Source organism: Mytilus edulis, chromosome 7 (genome assembly GCF_963676685.1).
Source record: "Mytilus edulis chromosome 7, xbMytEdul2.2, whole genome shotgun sequence".
Taxonomy (NCBI): domain Eukaryota; kingdom Metazoa; phylum Mollusca; class Bivalvia; order Mytilida; family Mytilidae; genus Mytilus; species Mytilus edulis.
Window position 1 is genome coordinate 62,547,440 of NC_092350.1, and position 25,557 is coordinate 62,572,996.

Below are 25,557 nucleotides of genomic sequence, written 5' to 3' on the forward strand. Positions count from 1 at the left end.
AAAGTATAATTACTAGTTGTTGTTCGGCGACAATTGACTTTCCATATACTATAATTAATGCAAACACATCATATATAAAATACGAACGATCTTTCACTTTTTACAACAGCAGATTTTGTAAATGCGATTAAAACAAATTGGTCAATTAGAGGGACACATATCAACTATAAGAGGAAAACAACGTAACAACACTCAAGTGCAAAATCAAACCCCAAGACAACCTAACACAGAGAGATGCGCGAATTAATAATCTAATAATACATAACAACATGTAAGCGTGACGTCCATATAACCGTAAAATTCATGCAACTAGAGCATCAAAAAATAACAATCATTTTCATAATACAAACCCAAAATATCATGATTTTGACGGTCTTGAAATGCTATTTCAAAGTAATGCTGTGAAGACTTCATGATTATTTGCGCTTACAAAATGCTTTATCCATTGACAATGAAAACTAACTGGACTATATTGACAATTAGGACGTATATAAAAGGTAAAATGAAGAAGGTTTGTCACGATTAAAACGTTCAATCCCGCTGCAATTGTTTGCACCTGTCCTCAGTCAGGAATCTGATGTTCAGTGGTTGTCGTCTGTTTATGTGGTTCATTAGTGTGTCTCGTTTCTCGTTTTTTTTTATTAGATTAGACCACTGGTTTTCCCGTTTGAATGGTTTTACACTAGAAATGTTTGGAAGCCTTTATAGAAATACATAAATATACATGAAAGCTGTATATATGAATACCGAGAAACATCGTAAATCAAATTCACAGTCGGCAAAACAGTCATTCGGGAATTGGTCTCATTCTTTATCTAGCACTCTAGACACAGACACAGATTTCAACCAATTCGTGATGGTGTCTTTAAAATTTACATGGTGTCATTTTAATCATTCCTCCTCTTTTGAAGCAGTTTCAGCGTAAGGAGCACACTCCTGTATATGAAAAACCATATCATGAAAGCAGGCACGAGATTCTTTGATGTTTATACCAAAATAAAGAAGGACAGACATGTGATTTTGCAAAGTTATATCATTTGTTACTGGTGTTAAAAATAGGTAGCTATTGTTTATATACATACCGTCATTGTAGGGAAATCCATGACTTAATAAATTAATGACGTTACTTAAAATCTGACATCTCTACATAGACGGGCTTACTACAGGTTTTAACGAACGTAACCAATGCACCACTGATAAATTATTAAGTCAGGGATTTCGTTACCATAAATTACCTAAAAGAGTATTAAATTCTTTCATAGATACAACAATTTGATTAGTAAAGCTGAAAAAGTAAAAGTAGATTAAAAACGGTATTTCAAGTTTTACTGTAATATTGTACTAAAACACGGAAATTACTATGTGATCACTGTATTCTCCTCGAACCTTTAAACATATTAATTAGTAAAGGTTATCTTATCAATGTTGTATTTTTTTTTAGATCTTTGAATAAAGTTTACATCGGCACAACTATCATGTTTGTCATCAGTAAATTATAAGTTAAACATAACTTAATTTGTATTCTTTTCAAATGAGATGTATAAATACATATCCATGTTCATTCTTCTATATAGAGGTTAACTCTTAACTATACTACAGCCTGTCGATACTTTTTTTGTATTGCACAAGTTATGTCCATAAAAGACTAAATCCCTGCGATATGTTTTAGTTGATCTAAGTCTCTGATGCATGAACTTTTATTATTAATTGTTTTCGCTTTTAACTAGCTTTAAATAACTGCGAGTGTAATCTCAAATCGTACTTTCGTCTGAATTTGACCTGTTGGTACAATTTGTAAAGCTTTTTTGTTAATTCATATATATCAGAAGATGTTGTATGAGTGCCAATGACAAATTATAATTAAAAAAAATAAACCATTATAGGCCAAGGCATGTCTTAAACACGAAACCTTAAATATTAAAAACAAGTCTCATTATTATATTGCATTAACTCAATACAATAAACAAATCTGTTTTATCTGTGTTTGAACATTTTTATAGATACATGCAGGTTTTCAAAATATTTTTAAGCATAGCGTGGTAGAATGATGTTTCATTTTAGATATCGAATAGCATCAAAAATTCATGTAATAATAACTGTGTCATTAATGAAATAGGCCTGGATGTTTATGCTGGTAAGATACTTAAACTGAAAAATATTTGCTTTCGGTTTGCATGTTTAGAAAATTAATACAATTTCATAAATTGCAAGAAATGAAAAGGAAAATATAGATGTATATCATATTGTTCATTGTTTACTTATTTGTAGAGAAAGGATATAGATTACATATGCTTTAAGGTATTGTCTCTTTTTATTGTATATGTTCATTCATCTGCCAATTGGATACCAAACAGGATGGAAACTAAAAATGTTCATTGTAACAAACACAGTTATTAGAAGATTGCAGAAGTTTTCCATTTACAGTCTTCTAAACTTTGAAATAAAATGAAGTAATGTTCAAACCAATCACATGTGTTGGCACATATATCACGTTTAAAACTTTTTCTGAAAAAAAAAAAATAATGTTGTTATTGTCAACTTCTAAAACATGTATACAGAACAATATACATAATAATCACGGTATCTTTAACTATGCATTTTTGCAGGGACGGATTTAATATGCGGTATGTTAAAAACTAAGTTAATCTTAATAATATCTCATGTATATCTTATTGAGAATACACTCAATTGCTATATTTCAGTGTTGAGAATACAGTTGTATCGTATCCATTGAAATCTGTAAACTGATCATGCCGCTAAGAGACCATATGTAACTATAAAAACAAGAGGCTCTCAAGAGCCTGAATCGCTCACCTTAATTCTTTTGGTTAACTCTCTCATCAATGATTATTTTGGCTTTTCAATTTATTTAAATGTTTTTTGGATCGTCCTATTTTCTTCAAAAGCCAAAAAAAATAATCATTTTCTCCTATGTTCTATTTTAGCCATAGGAGCTATGTTTCTTGACATACAAGGAAATAAAATATAAAATTTATACTAGATACTCTGAAACTCATTTAGCCTAAGTTTGGCTGAAATTGATACAGCAGTTTACAAGGAGAAGATTTTTTAAAGTAAGTCAACATGATGAACAAATTGTGAAAAAAGTCTTTAAAGGGCAATAACTCCTTAAGGGGTCAATTGACAATTTTGGTCATATTGACTTAATTGAAGATCTTACTTTGCTGAACATTATTGCTGTTTACAGTTTATTTCTATCTATAATTATATTCAAGATAATAAACAAAAACAGCAAAATTTCCTAAAAATTATCAATTCAGGGGCAGCAACCCAACAACAGGTTGTCTGATTCATCTGAAAATTTCAGGGCAGATAGATCTTGACCTGATAAACAATATTACCCACGTCAGATTTGCTCTAAATGCTTTGGTTTTTGAGTTATAAGCCAAAAACTGCATTTGACCCCTATGTTCTATTTTTAGTAATGGCGACCATGTTTGTTGATAGATCATAACTTCTGATACAATTTACAAACTAGATACCCTAAGGAACATTCAGTTAAAGTTTGGAAGTATTTGGCCCAGTAGTTGCAGAGGAGAAGATTTTTGTAAAAGATTACTAAGATTTACGAAAAATGGTTAAAAATTGACTATAAAGGGCAATAACTCCTAAAGGGGTCAACTGACCATTTCCGTCATGTCGACTTATTTGTAAATCTTACTTTGCTGAACATTATTGCTATTTACAGTTTATCTCTATCTATAATAATATTCAAGATAATAACCAAAAACAGCAAAATTTCTTTAAAATTACCAATTCAGGGGCAGTAACCCAACAACAGGTTGTCTGATTCATCTGGAAATTTCAGGGCAGATAGATCTTGACCTCATAAACAATATTATCCCATGTCAGATTTGCTCTAAATGGTTTGGTTTTTGAGTTATAAGCCAAAATCTGCATTTGACCCCTATGTTCTATTTTTAGCAATGGCGACCATGTTTGTTGATAGATCATAACTTCGGATAAGTTTTTGTCTTTCTTTTCGAACTATATGGATTTTTTTTCGACCTACAACAAAATTGTTAAACACGTTAAATGTACACTAAGGACGGTGATGTTTGCTTATTTAGCATCCTCGTTATTTAATAGTTATTGTGTTTTGAATATGACTTGTTAAGTTTCAACTTCGCCTATTTGAATCTTATATACAAAATATTCAAATACCCTTGTCTAGGTCGACTTATAAATTAAAAAACATTGACACAAACAATAACTCAACCAGAAAATTACACTGTGTCGTAAATATCGATGATAGGCTGCTCTGTCTGTTCGAGGTCTAAAATACACTCATACATAAACGAATGTCAAAATATCAAAACTTAGATCAAATATCGCTTTCAACTGTTCATTGCTCACAGAAGGCATACATCAGCTTGTTACATGTGTTACTCAATTATAGCGTTGTATCATTAAAACTGTTCAATGTTTCTTCAAAGTAAAGGTAAAGATATCAAATTAACACCATCAATTAGCATCACTGGTATATTCAACCAGTCGTTATAGATATAACGTCCTTTTTAAAGATCATTACACATCAAAAAGGGACGTAGTTCGTGAGTTCACACCGGGTTTGTGATTGGGATCGTAAATCATAATTATTGGTTTTCTTTTGTGGACTTGTTTGTAGTTTCCTTCATATTGTTTTGATCGTGGTTTTGTCTGTTTTGTTTTGTATTTAACTGTTTAAGAGTTAATGGAGCAACGACACAATTTTCATTTTTCTTATAAAAAACAGAAAAGTCAGCACGAATAACGATATTAAACACATGGTCACATACTATGGTATCACTGAAATTCGTGAAAGTCTACCACCAATGTCAACATTTATCGAATCTTTTTATCTCAGTTTTTGTATATTTTGTAATATAAAAGAATCTACAAAAACCATCAAACACATGTAAAAACGCAATAGATATGAAATGAAATGAATTACGGACGTTAAGCAACCAACAATCAATCAATCAATGAAATGAATTAAATTAATTACGCAAAATTTGCGTTTCACAGCAATATATCCTAAAATTGAAAGACTTTAGTTCAAAGATCTCATTTTTAACAGAATTCAAGAATACTGAGCGAAGTCAGGTATAAAAAAACAAAGCGACAAACAATTGACCACATTATACCTCCAACCACATTATACCTCTATTAAATATAAAATGAAATTAATCAAAAACACGTAGATGTTCGACATAGCTACATTCAGAACGGGCAATGCTCTTGACACTGATACATAACTTTCTTCTAACTTTAATTGGTGGTTAATCCTATTTCCATCGTTTGAAACGTTCTGCAATATCGTAGAGTTTACGTACGTTTCAAATATTATTTACAATTCTTATGTTTATAGACAAATTTTGCGTTTGATGTCATACATGTCTTTACAGATAATTCAAAGAACACTGACAGTTTACACGTCGGTCTTCTTTTTAAGTTGGCTACATAATACATGTAATAAGGTTTAAACAGCTTGTCAATGTTTGCATCGGTTCTTGAAATATTTTGGCTTCAACATCGATCACTGAAGACATGTATTGTCCAATTTCGAATATTATTGAGTAAAATTATTACGTTTAGTTATGTTTATTCTATTTCATGGCAAATAAATGTTTAAAGGGGCTTACCTGTTGATAAGCAAACCCTCCAGTTGTATAGTGCACAATGTAAAACGGAAGAATATGATGAGAGTTGAATATAACAAGCTCTTTCTTATCTGGTGACATATGGGAGTCATGGCCTTGTTGAAGTGAAGCTCCTTGAATCACAGCAGGACATACGTACACATTCCCAGGTAAGACCTGACAAAGAAGCAGCTGAGTGGCCCCTGAAATGTAACCCATCGAATAACCAGGATATTCACTGAAGTAGACACCTCTACCATAGAAACCGGTATCAGTCCTGTGCGCGAATCCTTGCTGGCCTAGAAAAATAAAAAAAAAGATGTGATAATTTTTATTTTCCATATGAAACTGTTACACGAGTATTTCACATCGAAGTAACTGTTAATTGAGATTGATGCAAATTCTGGGATATGCATTAATTTGTTCCAGGTATTTAATTGATTCTGGGTCATATACGTACAGAAGAAGATTTACCTGGGACTTTGAAATTGTTTTCAACAATAGACTTTATGTTTGTCGCTTGTGTACCATGAAACGCTAATATTGGATAAGCCATCTTGGCTCCTCTGTGCTTCTTCATGTCATCTATTGCTTTGCTAAAATACATAACAGTGATTATCTTAATCTTTATAGTAACACCGTATCCATTCTAAAAACATTGTTAGTGAGGTTATGTGGATTTGAATAAAGATACATGTTTCAAATTGATCAAACTGTTGTCATAAATTATGTCGTCTATATTACATTACATCAGATTTAACCTATCACAAACTCTTATAGAGATTTTAAGCATACAAATGTGCATGTTAATAGTCATCAATGTGAAGCAAACAACTGCAATTCATTAACACATGTGAGAAACAACTTGTTAAACTACAAAATCGTCCATTAGTAAAGTAAAACGTGATGACAGTACATGTTTTTGTTTATAATATGTAGATTTTACAGATTACACATACCTCATGAACCATTTCTATAAATAACAAACTACACAGTTTTTTCTCAAGAGATTTGTTTATTGAAAAGATTCGTATATACTTACTGAAAATGTTTTACTAAAGGTGGGTTAACCACATACTGTACTTTGTTTACTGTGAAGCTGTAATGCAAGATAACAAACGAAGCATATAATTGTGTAAGAAACTATGTCGTAATAATTTCTATTCTTGTGTTGTTTTTTATTATTAATTATCATCAAGTAAATATTTAAAACTAAGTCGGATTTTAGTTATTTGAATTACCTGTTAACATTTTTGAATCAAAATAATGACAATGAATATTGTTGGTTGCAGTTTATGTCTTCGATGTATCATGTTGGTAAGTGAAAACTCATAAACAAATCAAAGGCATACACGCATTCAAGTACTGCTTTAATTCTGTCTATTAATAAAATTTCTGATCATGTAGAGATTCGGTAAATTTTTTGCATTATATAGTTATAATTGTGTAAAATTTCAATACATTCTTTTTTCGTTTGTCATAATCATACAATTACCTGTTTCCACTTCCACTGATTAGCCTATAAAACTGAGACTCTGCAAGTCTGAAGTGGGTTTGTGCAGCTGACCCTTCCTTGTACGCTCTTTCTGGATATAGGTCAAAGTAAACAACTTTGTTTCCTTCCAGAGCCTCTTTTTCGCCATGCATTAATAACTGTCTGTTTGAAACCTAAGATGGTATTTGACAAACTATTAATTATTAGAAGTCTAATTGTTTTACTTAAATATTTCAAGTTTGGCACTGTATGAGAATATAAGTGAATACTATAGTATATCATGCTTGATTTGTGTATTATCTTTTTTTTATCTGAAATATTAAATATTTATTTCAGAAACACATACTACCACATTTAAAATACCAAATATTTAAAAGAAAAATATTCTCTAAATATCATATAATATTTTTATCAATTGTTATAATCAAAGATAATATTCCGCAGTGCAAATCCTAGGGAAAATATATGGGTAAACTTATGTGTTCCAGAAGAATGTATAACTCTTATTTGAATTGAAGCACCCATATCATTGTTCATGAAAATAAAATGTCGCTGTAAAGTCGTATTAGATCATCAATCCTGTACTAAAAGCAACGAATCTACAAATGAAGCGTATTGGTGAAGTTATGTTCAATATATATTTCATAATGTCTGAAAATGTCAATATGATGTCTTAGGGATTCCAATTAAAATACTTCAAGTTATAGAGTAAATGCATAAAATTTACAAGTAATGCCCTTGTAATTTCGTGTTTAATCTGTCAACTGTTTAATACGAACACCACTGGTGAGTCTCAAATAGACGAACTAAGCCTACGACAATACAAATAGGCTGGTATCTTTGATTATATAAAGTTGTTACATCTTTCATCTGATTTGTATCTTTTAGCGCATTGTATAAAGGAATGCAAAACAATGATATATCATTATTCCGATAAAATGTGTTATATTAAAGTTAGACTGTAACAGGTCGTTTAACTGTGCAATTATGTTTTCAATACTTAAACTATAAAGAAAAAAATTCTAGCCTTCTTTTGCAGTTGATCTAGTTCTTCGTCTTTCTTCTTCATTTCATCTTTAGTTTCTTTAAGTTCTTCCTCAAAGTGCTGTTTAGCTGCAATCGCAGTTTTTAGAACTTCGCGTTTCTCTTCGTCGTTCATTCTGCTAAACACAACTGATGAAATTCCTCCCTTTAAAATTCTATCTGTATTCTTCACAGTAGAAGTTTCTACAATGAAAATATATATGCAGTGTAAACCCGTTACAAACTGGATACGTTTACGAACTGGCTGCATAATTATATTAATATAAATTAATCATATCTTTAATCATTTTTGATTTGAATGTATATCAATATATTTCTGTTAAGACATATCTTTTCTAAACAAACTTTAAAACCAAGAATTTCGAAGATGACGTATTTGAAATGATACATTCTTAAGTGCTTTTACTTGACGAAAAAAAACATATCACTATAAACCAACTCCATTGTGAATAAAAATAAATGAGTAATGTGTCTACAGAACACATATGGTGACCTGCTTGCATATAACGTTATTAAGGGACATAACTAAAGAAGGATTAAGAGACAATACTCAAAGGAGAAGGTCCGGTAAGGGCCGATTTCGGCCTAAAATTTCAAGTTCATCTAACAAAAGATTTTAGACACTTTCTAAACACTTAAGTGTCTAATTCAATTGATTCATTTCGTTAATGTGGAAGATTTTACCTTAATAAGTCATTTAAAACGCCCCGATTCAAGCTTAAATATGAAAAATCTATCAAATACGCCAAAAATCGTCACTTTTCATATGGTTTTTGTCAAAAATGAAAGTGGCCGCATCCGTGTTCATCCTCAACCTTTATATATATTATGTATTATCATCAAATACAACTTACAATTCAATATTATGAATGTCTAAAATTTAACTAAAATGCTACAATTGTGAAGATTTCAGTAATTTAGCATGACTTAATGATGCTAGTACCCGATATATGTGCATTATGTTGTCAAAAACAGCCCATATTTATGTAGCAGAGGCATTCTACTTTGCAATAAATATCTAAACGATTACATTTTCACAATTTTCTAAAACTGCTATATTGAGGCCAAAAAGGGGTCGTACTGAACCTACTCCTTTGTACTTGATCTGCGTGTTCTGGTAATGAGCATTTTATATCAATTTCATATCATTTTGATGAGGCTAACTAACGTTAGTGAACGTTATATATTATTAAAAATAAGAAGGTGTGGTATGGTTGTCAATAGACAACTAGAAACCATCTGACAAATAATTTAAGCCTTGTTTTCATCATTGTTGTTTTTCAAATTTCAATCACTTACTTTTTCTGTGGTTTTCCTCTGTTTCGAAAGCCTGCAAAATAGTTGTTTATTAAATATACTACAGTTTATATAGTATAAAAATGATGTTCACTTTGTGTTATATATTATAAAGTTTCCACTTTTCTTGGGTAAAGTTGATTCAAAATTAGTTTGCCAAATATGTAAGTCATATACATTGCAGCAACTTATATTTCTATGCATTTTGCATCCTTGGTTTGGAATTTTTTAAGCTTTACGTACACATGAAATTTGTCAAGTGTTATGTTTATTTCCCTGACTTAAATAAGGAGATGCAAGTTTCTACATGACTGTTAGAATGATGAAATTATTATGAAATTTCAAAGCAAGGGATAACAATCTTTGTGCAACCTTCAACACTTAAATAAATAAAAGACTCAACAAATGCATTAGTTTTTTATTCTAAGAGTTTAGATGACGATCGTAAACATATGATATTAACAAATAACAAACCTTAACAGTGTCATAATCTTTATCATATACTACAAACAGAACTTCTGTGATCACCGATTTTGGATTTTGCAATGAGAACTCTTCTACACACTTGTACAATGATTTGGCTACAAGACCTGCAGGATATCTAAGTTTACCTGTTCCCATCGCTGGGAAGGCAATAGAACTGCATTTATTTTTAGAAGCAGTCGACAAACATTCCATCACGAACTTTTCTAGCTCCTGCAAATTATATATAAACAACATATAGACAAATATGTTCTTCAAGTGCGTAAGTAATTCGATATGAAGAAAAATAACTATATAAATGATAAAGTCATGTTTATATTTTATACTTAAATCAGCTGCTGTAGAGTATTATTCCTAATAATTACTGGTAGCTGATAAGTACAATCCGTACAGAACCAGGTTTTCTAGGACAAGCATTTTAAAACTATACATTTCAACGTTTTACAAATTTGACTAGAAAAAAAACGTTGCATAAAGTCTTAAACGTATCATTCTTTTTTAAAAGTAGCACATCTTTATTTAATTGAACTGTTGAAATGTGTTGTTTTCTTGATGTTAAACACCACAGCAAAATAAACTGATTTTAAAAACTGACACAAATTTGACGGACAAAGCATTAAAAATGAATTTAATCTATCGTTAAATCTTACTTATATAAATAAAGGCAACAGTATTATACACCTGTTCAAAACTCATAAATCCATGGACAAAAAACAAAATCGGGGTAACAAACTAAAACTGAGGGAAACGCATTAAATATAAGAGGAGAACAACGACACAACATTAAAATGTTACACACACAGAAACGGACTAAGCACTAGACAAAATCCTATGAGAATAACAAATATAACATCAAAACCATGTAGTTACATGAATTTGGGATAGATAAGTACCGTGACACGTCTTATAGTAATGTGAATTCACACTCAAAAATAAGAGAAAACAAACTATACAACGAAAACACAACGTTAAAAAGTAACACACAAAGAAACGAACTATAATATAACAATGGCCATATTCCTGATTTGGTACAGGACATTTTTAAAGGAAAAAATGGTGGGTTGAACCTAGTTTTGTGGCATGCCAAACCTCCCTCTTTTATAGCCATGCAAGGCCGTAACTACCCTTGAGACAAGTGAGGCAATTGCCTCACTAAAATTTCGACACTGATTATTTTTTTTTATACATATATATAAATTTAATAGTCATTTGTTGTTCTGTCTCAACCTTGATTGCTATAACTTGTCATCATTCCTTTTAAACTATTCTTCCTGGATATAACTCAGAATCTCAGCGGGTGATGTTTCTCGATTACATTAACCTAGAAACGATAATCATCATGGATCTTTAGTTAAAAACAGGCTCTTGCATAAAAAGGAAAAGCGACACTGAAGGTAAAGAAGGAATAATTCTAGTAAACTAATTTTTTTTAAACAGAGTCTGAGTATTGCATATAACTTCATTAGAACAATCCAAAAACGATAAGTAGACTGACAAATCAAGTACTGGTCTTCGGAAGGGACAGTCCTGTCTGCGTATTCATTTCTCCGTTTCACCAACTTTTGACAAATCAAGTACTGGGCATCACAAGGGGCAGTCCTATCTGCGTATTCATTTCACGAACTTTAATCTTTCTCTTTACAGGTAAATAAAATATAAATAATATGAAACATGAATGCATGGATTAGTTTTTATCCATGTTTCTTTAACCTTAAAAGTTGAAAGAATATCCCAGATTCCAATTTGATATTATTGCGAAATGGTAAAACCTTTAACACATTATTTTGTCTTTACTTATTCGGGACTACTGAATTTCGTTTCTTTGTATTCGGGGTTTCGGAATCGGACACCCCAAACCCCTAACCCCTAAATTTATAGATTCTGAAACTAAAATACCACCAACTATTTCCAGAAATAATTTGAAATTACGGTACTACATGTAAACGTCCAAAACTCCATTCCAATTTTCCTGTACCCATATCATATATACTTACACTATAGATAGAATCATATCACATGTATGTTATCTCATTCTATCCCTAGCTTGTCTACTCTTTGTCAGCATAAAAGCGAGTTTAATATTTTGTAACTGCGACTGTATGATGGTGCTTACAGGAAAGCTTAATTCCCTTTTGCAAACAAAAGCTGCTACCGATTGCTGATGGAGAAGGAATGGAATTAAGAAGACATTGATCATTGTGTTGATGATAATGTGCTACCTTTAGAAACACAGACTACCCTGAAACGACTGAAAACTTGGAAAAGAGCATGGATGCGTGGCGAGAGATTGTGCGGTCTTGCCATGCTCCATGTTCATCGCGATAAGGATATCAGCAGACCAAATTATGATTCTGAACCGGCCATAGAAAAATTTGGCAAACTCTTCTGAATCGATGTTTGTTCTATGTTCTGGCAACAGACTCAAGTCAGTGATATTTGAATGATTGTCTTACATATAAATTTAAATAAAGTTGTTAAAAATTTGGTGTTAGTAAAAGTCTTAAAATATGAAAAATTTATATAAAAAGTGTCCAAATTCAAAACATTATCAAACTCTCTAAAAATGCCTAGAATGCAGGATTTTGCACCATTCATTTCATACCCTCCAAAAAAAAAAAATTCGCCTCGCTTCGCTCGGCTCAATTATTTTGCCTCACTAAAATAAGATGCCTAGTTACGGCCTTGCCATGTGAAATATAACATTAAAATGACAACACATCATTACAGGACTACAATATAAATAAATAGGATAACATAATTGACAAAGAAACACACGAATAATAGCTAACAAAAGGCAATAAACTAATGACGTATGGTAAGAGACTTCATTAGATAATAATATCTAAGTAAAATTCGACATTATCAGGCTTTTTTCTGTTAGGTAGGATTATCACTGAACTAGTACACATTTCTGTTCAGGGGCCAGCTGCGGCACGATTTTCTCGCTGTAATGAAGACACATTGGTGGCCTCCAGCTATTTTCAACTTATTGGTAGGGTCGTTGTCCCTTTCCCTATTTCTATTGTCAATGTTATTTAATTACTAACTTACTTTGATTTCCGATCCTTCTTTACGCCATTGATTCAAGCATCCATGACAAACAATTTTACACTTTAAATTACCACCAGATGTAACAGCAATAGCTCCATAATTGATACCATTAGGATAGTTCTGTGAACACTCTTGTTGTAAAGATGGACCACCATTTTTCAACAGTGAGGCGGACACTGCGCCATGATCCAGCTTTAGTTCTTTTGACGTCGTATTTACAATCGCTCCAACCTTAATAGAATCATTTGATATACACTCGAAATATAATGCCAAGTAGCCTGTCTAATTTGAAATGTGAAATGAACGTAGTTATTTCACTTCTCTGACGTGAAACAACAGTATGTGTTGTCAAGAAGTCGATGACATCGGATCAAAACAAATTGTGAATGCGTAGAACAAGATATAGTTCCTTACATATTTTACTTTAATTTTATAAATGTAAAAAACAGAATAATTAATCAAAAAAATCAAATAATGAAATATATTCAAATCATTACCGAAATACACATATAATTAATTCATTAGCTACGCGCATTCGTGAATTGTTGTGTTGTTCGGTCACTCGTTTTTGATTTTTGTCTGTTTGAATTTTCGATTATTTATTCTATACCTATTCGTCTAAATTATTAATTTACATATATCGTGTCATTTTCCTTATTTGAACATTTTACGATGGTTCACATGGCGAATGATGCATTTACAACAGAAGCTGATTTTGTTTCAATGTTTGAAGTTTTATTTTATCGTGATTTGTACGTTCAGAAACGGGTAATTGAATACCTATAAACAGGTCTGTAACAATGTGTAACTTTTGAAGCTGCTAAAACAATAAGCAAAATGAAGCATTGTGATACAAAAATATGTATTCAATTTTATACCAAAACTGAATAATAATTCCGTGTACCCAAATACATACAAGAATCCGAAATTAGTTTATATGTTGTATCTTTACCTTCATTTTTGCTAACTGTCCTTTAATTATCTTTATCTCAATATTTCCAATCTGTACATTTTGTTGATCACTTGCAGCAGTTAAACCTGCATTGAATGATAAAGTTAGCTAAAACATGACTTCATCTGTTCATATGATGTTCCTTAGTTTCAGAGGTCGAAGTACACCACCTCTTTCGCTTCTTGAAAATTGTAGTTTTAAGAACCGGAATCTTCCAAAATGAAACTTCAGATCTATGATTATAAAATCAAGTCTAGTCTATCGCAATATGCAAAGTGCTTTTGGTCCTCAATGCTCTTCAACTTCGTACTTTTTTTGGCCTTTGTAACATTTTTTTATTCGAGCGTCACTGATGAGTCTTTTGTAGACGAAACGCACGTCTGGCGTAAATATAAAATTGCAATACTGGTATCTATGATGAGTTTATTTACGCTTGACTTTTTGTAAATTCTCTCGGAAACATTTAGTGATATATGGTATAGCTATTACACTACACTAACTGCACTTTCATTTTGCCATGTGATAAGTGACTTTCTGTTTGAATTTTTCTTGGAGTTTTTTTGTGATTTTACTTTTTCAAATAAACTTCTCTTTTTCAAAGCTTAGCTTTTCTCCTCGATATTTCATAGTTGGTGTCCTCTAAGTCTACGTATCTTAATTTATAAATATGTGGTCACTAGCGTATATGCTGTCCCTGAAGGTATTGTGACTTAATAAATACATGCACCTGAAATCTACCTGTAGAAGCTGTCTTTGCGATATGCATATTTGCTGCTTTCTGAAAGAGTTTGACAGTGTCAAAAACAACGTCACATAAACATACAGTCTGTATGCAGCTAGATGGATGCACTCTGAAATAATCTTTTACTATTTCAACTATTACATTGGTTGCTGCTTCCGAAGGATAGTGAAATATTCCAGTACAGAGAGCTGGGATTGCTATACTGGCAAATTTGTTCTTTTCAGTCACTGCTAAGCATGACTCAATACACTGGACTAAATACTTTTCTTCATTGTGTTTGCCACCTTTCCAGGTCGGTCCGACAGCATGCGCAATCATTTTACAATTCAAATCACCAGACTTCGAACAAAACACCTCTCCATTAGATAGTGGGCCAGATTTTGTAATGTACTGCTCACATTCATCTTGAATACTTTTCCCACCTTCAAGAGAAATGATGATATTTAACCACGTGAATTTCATAAAAGCTAAGAAAGGAGACAGAATCATTGCAAAGGAGAAATATCATTCTTCAAACAATATTTCATAAATCATCATTCTAAACACTTGAAAACAAGAATAGAATAAAACTGCTCTGGATGCACAGAAAAGGGTAGACGGTTAAATCATATACATAAAGTTTAACTATTTATTTCATTTGAACAGAAAAATGATTAACTAAAGCTAAAAGCAGTATTTATTACTAATTTGCAACACATAACTGTCAGTCAGACTTAAACATTTTAAGAATTTGAAAAAAAAAATTAGATATTACTAAAAACGAAACGAAATCGATAACTAACCTATCTTAACAAGGACTCTTGCCAATCCACCTTTATGCTGTAGATCTTTATTTGCAGCATTAACTATGACGTCAACATCAAGTTGAGTAATGTCGCCTTTTATTATCAATACTTTTTTATTTCCATTTGTAGTGAAGCAGGCTATTTCTGAAGCATTTCCTTGAACTATACCCTTGCTATCAGTTCTCGTGCCGTCATCAAGGTCATCATCGCTACTTTCGTTACCGTCTTCGCCAATTTGTTTCAATTTTGTCTTTCCCATAACCTTTTTCACAACTTTTTGAAACTTTGAATTTGAAGCTACAGAATTAATGCACTTTAACAAGGACTCTACTTCTTTAACAGCGTCTTCGAAAGCCTTGCCCTGTCCCTTTATAAAAATACTATTATGTGTAATGTTAAAGACTATGTTTTCTTGTTTCAATTCTTTTTCTAGTTTTTCTATTTCTTCTTTCATCAGCTCCTGTAAAAGTTTCACGTCATCAGGACTGAGTTGGTACGATTTTTCTTGTACACCATTCATGAATATGAAATCGGAAAGTTTCTTGTGAACTAAATGACCATCGGATTGCGATAAACAGTATATAGCAACTTCGTCTAGCTGATTTGTAGTTATTTCTAATATGGTGTTTCTATATTCATCTTCTAAATCCTCAATATATCTTCCAAATTCGCGTGAATTGAGAACAGGTGTCTGCCAGTTTTCTATATCTAAAGATATTTCAATTATAGATTCCTTGAGAATTTCAGCGCAAGTCTCCGCTTCGTTGTTTGTCATAGCGTGCACATATATAGTATCATCGTGAAGATCCAACACTCCAACAGTACCACTTGCTTGGAATTTACCGTAAATCTTCTTTTCAACATCAGGTCGTTTTAAATATTGAATGAAAAGTTTTGATCTCTTGCCAAAACATTCAGATACTATTCCATTTAATATTTCATAAATGTCAACTTGTGCAGCAGTGATGTCAACTGTCGTTCCGCAAAATCTAACGACGTTGCTTTTCGTATCTACCTGCAAGTTAATGCTTTCATATTTACTTTTCAAAGTATCAGCAAAATGAGTATATTCTAATAGGCTCAATTGATGGTGCTTTAAAGATATCATGTCACTTGTTTCTTTGGATTTTCGTGTGATATCTTTCGTAATATCTTCTATCATTTCCTTTATAATTGCTGACAGTGTTTGCACGGACGTCTTGTGACCAACAATATATATCTCAAACGATGTTGCCTTCTCAATTATAACACTAATGTTATCTTGATTCTCTATATTCAGTTCTTTCAGTCTTGACATTAGTAACGTGTGCAAATTCTCAGCAACGGAGTATTTGTCTATTTGCAACGACTGTAAATATTTGTCAACACCCTCGTTGACATCTCTGCTCCATGTTTGTGCCAGTTTTTGATAACCTGCTTTTTCTTTTGAAAGTGTACACTTCACTTGTACCTTGTTATCGTAAGATGACGATGGCCACGCGATTTTAGCATTGATTGCTTGTAGCTGTTCGCGAAGCTGTGACTGCGATAATGTTGAATGAAGTAAGAATTTCAATTTTCTGTTATCGATATTTGTGATATAAACAGGGTGCGGAACTTCAAATTCTGGCTTGTCTTCATCGTGATGGATTCCAAGGCAGTCGTAGAAAATTTGCACTGTTAATTTACACTTGTCGATTATGTGTGAATTTTCGCAAGCCGCCAATGCATCTATCAATAAAACAGACGTTATTCTAATTTCGTTCTTTGAGAAATGTTTATTATTATCTTTCTTCTTTAGGTTTCAAATCGAAAATGATTTTTAATTTATTTCTTAAAGTTTTTCAATAAATGATTTTTTATTTATTTCTTTAAGTTTTTCAATAAATGATTGTTTATTTTCATTATGAAATATAACTAAACGGAAACACAATTTTTACAGTGTGAACCAAGTTTAAATTTTACTTCCAATAAGGGACGCCGTCAATCTCTAAAATATCATGCTCTTCTATACAATAAAAGTGGTAAGTCCACGAATAATGAGGAAAAGCATGTATCATAGAATATATATTGCACTCTTGATCTTATGCACTAAATATCTTTACTCAGGATAATTTATTATCTTTAAAAATTACGACTATTATGTAAACTTCTGATGAAAACGGTTTTACTATTAATTTGTACTCAAATATATCTTTATTCTGTATATGTTTCATTTCTGTGTTCAATATTGCATTACTTCATTTGTTTATAGTCCATAGTTGTTCTTTTGAAACCCCTCATTTTCCATTTTTTAATTTATTTGCTTGTTTTTCTTAGTTCATTATTTTAATACAAAATTACTCTACATTCCGTAAACCCCATCTACAACTGCACTGAATTCAGCGTAATATGTGTTTAAATATATGTGTCTGTTTATATACATGTTGCGATGTACCACTATTGCTTCAGGTAAGGGTGAAGGTTGTGGTACCTTTAAATCAGTTAAAACACGCTGCATTTGTTGATGCGCATTGGTTGTCGTTTACGATGTTTATTATACGTATTTCTCGTTTCTCCTTTTTTATATAGATTAGACTGCTGGTTTTCCTGTTTGAATGCTTTTTTCATATGTCATTTTGGGGCCCTTTATAGCATGCTGCTTAATGTGAGGCAAGGATCCGTGTTCAAGACTTTACTTTGACTGATAATGGTTTCAATTTACACATTATGATTTTGATGCCAGGAGATTTGTCTCATTGACACTCATACAAAATATATAAATATATCTATAAACGATTGCTATTCAACTAGAAGTGTAATTCACTTTCGTTTTTATGTGCAAACAATATTATTTATTGTAGCACATATTAGACCAGTGTTTATAACAATCAATTCCATTCGCACTAAAATATACATGTTTGAATTCATTATTTAAAATATTTATACTAGCTGGTAAAAATACCATACAATTAGACTTCATATTTGGATCCCGAAATAACTTACTTTTCGGATCCTGAAAATACACGACACAATAGCCTTGGTCTGTGTTCATTTCTGTTTTAACGACGCCCTCCACGCCTGACCTTCTCTTGTTATCGAAGTAATATTCAATTGTACCACTGGTAGTTTTTGGACTTAAACCTTTCACTATTACACAGTCAGATTGTGCTACATTGTGGACTTCTATGTGGTTACCGTCAAGAGTCCTTTTCTTACACACAGCTTGAAGTTGTCCAATATCTGCAAAGATAACAGTTAATACGACTAATAAAGAATTAATGGAATAACTGTTGAATTATACATGTACGAATGAATGTATGGATTATAGTTCTGTGTAAATTTTTGTTTGACAAAGTGTGTACATTTTCTAGGCACTCTAAAACATTATAACATATAACGCCCCTTTCAATTAAGTGTGTTGATTTAGCTTTACATATTATAGAATATTGGGCAAAAAATATAACGAATAGAGAAAAAAGAACCAAACAATAGAGGAATAGAGAAACATGAGGTGCAGAGATATAAAGGAAGGAGAACAATGGGCATGTTGAGCAAAACAATACAAAAAATGGAGAACTGCCTACAAAATTAAACAATACAGAAATGAAGGAGCCAAATCCAGATCCCTCTAATATCAATCGACTTATCAAATCATAAGCCGGTTACCTTTGATAACTATTATCAAATTAAAAGCTCGTTAATTATATCGTGATGGAAAGCAAGTGAAAAACTATAAATATTTGAACTAGATCTTACAAAGATTTATATTTTTATTAAAATAATTGTTTCTCCAATAGCTCTTGGCATCCGTGACAGCTGTTTATTCGGGACAATTATATAATTTTTAATGTAAACTGTGTTGTACGAACGTACATGACTTTTAGAACGCACCTACGCATGTGAGATTTCCGCGGGGTTTTGGTGAATGTAAACAGAAAGATACGAGGACCGAGAATACTGAACACAAACAGAGAAAACGTTATTTAAATGGTATCTTTGTGCTTCTGAAGGTTATCGAAATGATAGTTTTAAACATATACTCAAACTTAAATACGTCGGATATCTTTTTTAACGATAGTTCTTGTTTCAATTATCCTTAGTTAGCGTGAGCTCGTGGTGCATTAGAATTAGATAAGGAATAACACTTTGAAGAGTAGTTACAGTTGTCACCATCAATTTATGATTAGACGCTGGAAAAATTTCTTTTACTGCATTTAAATCAGTTAAATACCTTATTTATATACAGTACTAGATTCAGATTAGAAACACTAGACATAAAAGATAAAACATGTGGAAAACAATCTGACAATGTCATGACAAAATGCTTCAAAACGACCTAATAATAAACACGTTTACAAAACACCACATATAAAACATTGTGCAACATGAACTAAATCCTGGGGTAATATCACAGTAGGTATAGTGTCCGGCAAGAATCGTGGTTTTTCGAGTGAATCTGTACATTTTGTTCGAGTGAAGATCGGGCTTTTCGAGTGATAAAACATGCGATCAGGTCAATTAACTGCTCATTCGTAATTAAAATAGTTTTTACATGACTACATATCTTATTTTGAATGCTATAAATGTTTTAAGTAGCAAAGAAGCACAATTTCCTTGTATCTAACCATTAAATGCAGTGATTGTTATTGTCCGGGTTTTTCGAGAAGATTGTGAATCCGTCAAGGTTTTTAAACAAATTGTTCGGGTTTATTTAACAAAAAATTGAATAAGAAAAACGGTATTCTTGACTTTGCAAAATGACTTTTCTAGTTTATAAATGTAATTTTATGAATGAAAATGTCATAAACATGTATTCGCTATAAAAACAGATAAACATATTACTACGTTGATCGAAATTAATCATTTTCAATTTAATTAATCTACCACAACTTTCCAGTATTAAATTAAAAACGCAACGGGTCTATCATGCGCCAATGGCGCAGCTGTTTATTAAAAAACGGAGTAAGAAAAATGATATGTCGTAAAAAATATTCTACTAAAAAAGGTATGCCCCCTGCCCCAACTAAAAAAATCATCAATAAAAAAAAAAAAATTCACACACCTAACCCTACCAGTTTTTATGCCCATTGACAATAAAATCTTAATTAAATTTCATATATAGTTAACAATGAAATGAATAATTCATCAGCTTAATTGACCATTTCTACGTTCGTCTCAATCCAAATTATCTATGCTTACATTAGATTGTTAACATCGTAAATATTTCTCAATCCAAATTGTCTATGCTTACATTAGATTGCTGACATTTTGAATATATACATGTAATTTATAAGATGTATCAAACAACAATATATACAATTGAACGATATTTTTTAAACGTAAATACACTGCCACATAACATTCTAAGCTATAGGATATTTGTATAATCACTCGATAAAACATGGACGCCCTCGAAAAAGCCCGGACTGCCCTCGAAAAAATCCCAACAAATACAAATGAATTTAGTCTCACAATATCTTTTTCAATGCAACAACAAGCATGGTGAAAATATTTAATATTTAACTGATTTTAGTATTAAGCGGGTATAAGCTTATATGAATGATAAATAATGAGGTTCGTGTTGTACAATGTTCTTAATGTCTATGTAGTGATATAAAGCTGTTTTTGTCTTTTTGTCGTTATATTTCGTGGCCAAGATTTTGTTTTAAAAGTCACTCTTTCATTCATAAGTCATGTAAGTTGAAATTCTCTCTTAGATATATTCCAACTAATATTTTATTTTTTGGCTGCCTTGACTGCATATTTTGATCAGCAAGTTTTTTATAGTAACAAAATCAATAACATTTATATGGAAAGAAAATAACCGTTACTATGTAACCAGGTCTATCTAGAATGCTGTATGCTTTTAAATGTTTCTAAAACAAATTACCGTATAGCGGTATAGCGGGTTATTTTCGCGGGGTGTAAATTTTCGCTTATTTTCGAGGATAGAACAAACTCGCCAAAATATAAATTCCGCCAACTCAAAAATGCACATGCAAAGTGTATTGGTAAACTTTTTGATACGCAAAAATAGTAACCGCCAAAATATTTCGTATACCTTATTCAATGAAAATCGCGAAATTTTACACCCGCGAAAATAATCCGCTATAACTGTATGATCATTGGAGTATTTGTCTTCACTGTAATATTTCAGAGTTTGAATATTTCTTTCATATCATTTTTCTCTCTTTTTTCTTAGGTATTGAAAAAAGCAATAAACACATACCGACCGGCTTTGAAAATGTAATGATTGCTGTTCCTGATTCTTCATCTCCAAACTCTACTGAAGCCACGTCTTGTTTTGTTCTTGCCTCTATGAAGTTTGTAACATTGTCTTTAGATGATTTTGCGTTCAATCCAGTAATCAGCGCCTTATTTTTGCAATATTTTGGCGGGACATGTTCTACCACATGTAATACAGCTCCGTCTACTTTATGTTCTTTTTTAAATATGACTGAAACATCTAATAATTCAGAGAATTAAATATGGTACACTAAGATGATGCATTTTTTGCATAAAACGAGTATTTCAGTCTGATAATGATAGAATGCATCTATAGGTAAAAGATCTTATATAGTTTATAGAATTTTACAAAGATGAAACAAAACGACGTAAAAAGATACAGAATACAGTAATGAAGGAAACCCATACAGACCCTCATATATAATTTCAATCGGTTACAAACAGGAATAATGTGTAAATATGATGATAAACACTGTGACAGATTTGTCATATAGCTAAATCATTTTGTTTTTTGTTTGAATCAAGAATAGTATAAATTTTCTGTTCATGTATTGTCTTTTCTTTAATGTCTGTTGACAAATATTTTATTGTTATAACCGAAAACTGAAGAAAAAACAATGCATAAAACTGGGATAAAAAACAATGTATATTTTTGTTGTTTGTGATGAGGTTTAACTCGAGGTATTGTGTAAAAAAAATTCAACCTCTGGCCATTACAGATATCCAGATCAGTAAGAATTGTGGTTAGGGGTCGGGGTTATTGACTGATTGCTCATGATGATAAAAATCGCGTTATATGTGATAAACTTTTTAACTCCAATAAATGATATTTTTTGTCCGTCCAGAGGATGAGGGATACCATTTCGATATGACTCGCAAACAAATGCATCCCTATTTTTAACGAAAATAGCGATTTTACTAACCCTGCTTACTATTTCTATTTTACCCTAAAAACCATATCTTTCGTCAATTCAACATGCTTACAGGTAGCTGGTGAGGGCTTATGAGCACAGTCAAAGCTGGTTTAACGCCACCATACGTTTTTTGGGGGGATTCCCAAATTACGTTATGTGTGTAATCGGAATGATGGTAATTGTGGTGAGAGAACGAGCATCTTTGACCTATCAAGTCCCTAAACTTATGAATTAAAACTACAACAGGGAAGTATCAATATGACATATATAGTTCTATCTCTCCAATCTTTACGAATAATATGGCTTTATATAAAAATGTGTATCAATTTCTCTAAATTTTTGGAAAGCAATACACATTCTCAAAAAGAGAGGTTTCCATCGGATATTAACAACTTTGAGTCAATTTTATACTTATTCATACTATGGTTTGACCCGGTATTCAAGGCGAACGAGCTACCACGAATATACAGAGTCGGTTTTGATAATAAAGCAAGCTTCTGAATATGAACCGGAACATACAGAATATGGCTTGATTAAAGAAGTGTGTAGGCGCTTCAACCTTATCTAACATAGGACAGTAGTGTTTCAGATCAACATAAGAAACAATTAAAAAATTCAATAGGAATTGATTGACGTATCAATTTGTGTTTAAAGAAGAATAAATATATCAGGGCGGCAGCAAAGGATAAAGGGTTATGTGTTTTTCAAAATTATCCTCCGTCTCCTCCGCTTGTAAATATTTTATAAACAATAAGGAGAAAATAACACACTGCTTACCTTCATTTCCATCAAAAGTCACTAAGTACATTTTTTTGTTAGGCACAAATCGAATATCTTTGACGTCACAATTTGCTCCTCGTCTTGATTCAAAATAGTATCTGATAGTATCTAATGATGTTGTTTCTTTCATTCCTCTAACTTCTATAGTATATTTAGTCTCTGTAGCAGGGGGAGTCAGTTTATTTGTCTTTTCCATTCTAGAATGTACCACTGAAATCATTCACAAAAAAACGTGATATTTATAAAACTGTTTAATGTAAGTTAAGCTTTCGTGCAAAATTATTCTTGTCGCCTTGGTTTGGATTTTAGATTTCCTGGTGGAGATGAATATAAATAAGCGCTTCGGGAGCAAGAAATAAATAAAATGCTATGAACATTGATACATAGAAAGAGATTTTAGTTTAACAATTCAAAAAACGAGCGACAACACACTTATTTTTTTTTTAGTAACAATTTTGCTGTCGATTCGGACAATTGACTTGCTCGGTCAAAATGTTTAGTGAATAAGTTGAAAAACGCGGGGAAAATATACAAAATAGCTGTCATTTGAGATCATTTGATTGCAATCAACCCTATGTATATTACTTATACATCTTATAAGGTCACGTGTGATTTAGTTTGAAGATTTTTTGCTGCTTATCATTTTTGCCAATACAATCTTTTTCTTTTACTATATCTACCAAAACACCTCGAGAAAACACCGACAGTCAAGGTGAATAATTTTTATAAAGAGTTGACTGTTGATTCAAGCTAAGCGAACTACCATTTGATTTTTAATTAGGGGGGTAAGGGCTGTGATCTTGTCCTGCATAGTTTTTTACTTGCAATCTATGTGCTCACTTTTTGTATTACGACGTACTCTAATCGTTCCTGCCTCTCAGTGTTATTTTTGTTAACTTGACCTAAATGATAACATAATTTGTCATCATGCCTTCTTTTTGTTTGGCCCAGTTGATCATCATGTCAATTTTTTGTTAATGCTGTTCTGCCTACTTTTTCAAATTTCATCCTAGTTCCCCCTCTTTCCTGTTCTCTAAAAACAATACCCCCCTTGTTTCCTCTAAAACCCAATGTTAGCTCCTCAAACATGACAAACAAAACTTATTCTATTATCTAGTGTAACTGTTACAATTTCTCTATACTGAAACTTATTGTCGATTTGTTTGTCAATGTAATACTATCAATATTATCAAAATACAAAATAAAATCGGAACGAATTTTCAGAAAATACACTGTTTTGTCTAACTAGGTCAACGATCTGTATTCATTCAGGCAAACAATTTTTTACATTTGTAAACTAACAATAGTTCGACAATTGTCATGCATGTATACAAAAATACGTGTCAATTTTCAATGGAGTTATTATTTAAAATAAAACATTTACGATGAAAATAAATTGCGATTTCAAGTACGTCACGTACTACCCTTGTTTCGTCGTAACACATGTTCCACATATAAATCTAACTTTTACTGTCAATATTTTTTACGAATGTATGTAGTTAAACTATATATTTACCTTAATAATTTAGAGTCGACACTTATATGAAATGAAAACAATTGTCAGTTTTGCTCCTAATCCAAAATTTACTTTCACTTTTGGTATTGATTACCTGAGTGTTTTCTATTTTTAGACTTTGGAATTGCTGTGTGTTTCATTTTCTTATCCTTCGACACTTGCATACATGTCACAGTGGGCGTTGTTATACTTTTTTTAATTCAATTATGACTACACCATTAATATTAAATTATATATCATAATATTAAATTATATATCATAATTTGTTTTAATATTTGTTTCAAAATATTACAAATTCACAAATGTTTCTCGTGAGATTTAAACAGTACGTAAATTTGCGTTGGGAGGGAGGAGGGGGTATAACTTTTACTGTATTAATAGCGTATTGGTAAAAGTAAGATCACTTTTTAATTAGTGAAGATCTGTGAAACTATTTAGAACTTATAACCTAAAAAAAGAAAATAAACAAAAAGGGGGCTCAACCTTAATCAATTTACGGTCACCTACTATAGTAGTTTGTGTATATGTTACAGTAAATAGGTGAAATTAGGAATTACATGTAATTATTAAAATTTAGGAATTACAGGTAATTACTAAAATTTAGGAATTACAGGTAATTACTAAAATTTAGGAATTACAGGTAATTCCCG

At 31.6% G+C, this 25,557-nt stretch overlaps 1 protein-coding gene across 1 annotated transcript; it reads right to left on the reverse strand.

Moving 5' to 3' along the window:
• Positions 1 to 1,972: 1,972 nt before the first annotated feature.
• On the reverse strand, positions 1,973 to 25,067 carry LOC139481946 (protein mono-ADP-ribosyltransferase PARP14-like). The gene is made up of 16 exons (XM_071265524.1): positions 24,908 to 25,067; positions 23,389 to 23,601; positions 21,681 to 21,917; positions 18,455 to 18,691; positions 15,488 to 17,200; positions 14,702 to 15,127; positions 13,964 to 14,049; positions 13,012 to 13,242; positions 9,952 to 10,173; positions 9,481 to 9,511; positions 8,165 to 8,364; positions 7,138 to 7,310; positions 6,685 to 6,741; positions 6,117 to 6,238; positions 5,646 to 5,941; positions 1,973 to 2,505 (listed from the first exon to the last, which is right to left on the reverse strand). Exons 2-16 carry the CDS (start codon positions 23,585 to 23,587, stop codon positions 2,494 to 2,496), a joined length of 4,242 nt encoding a protein of 1,413 aa, XP_071121625.1. The 5' UTR covers positions 23,588 to 23,601; positions 24,908 to 25,067; the 3' UTR covers positions 1,973 to 2,493.
• Between the last annotated feature and the right edge of the window lie 490 nt (positions 25,068 to 25,557).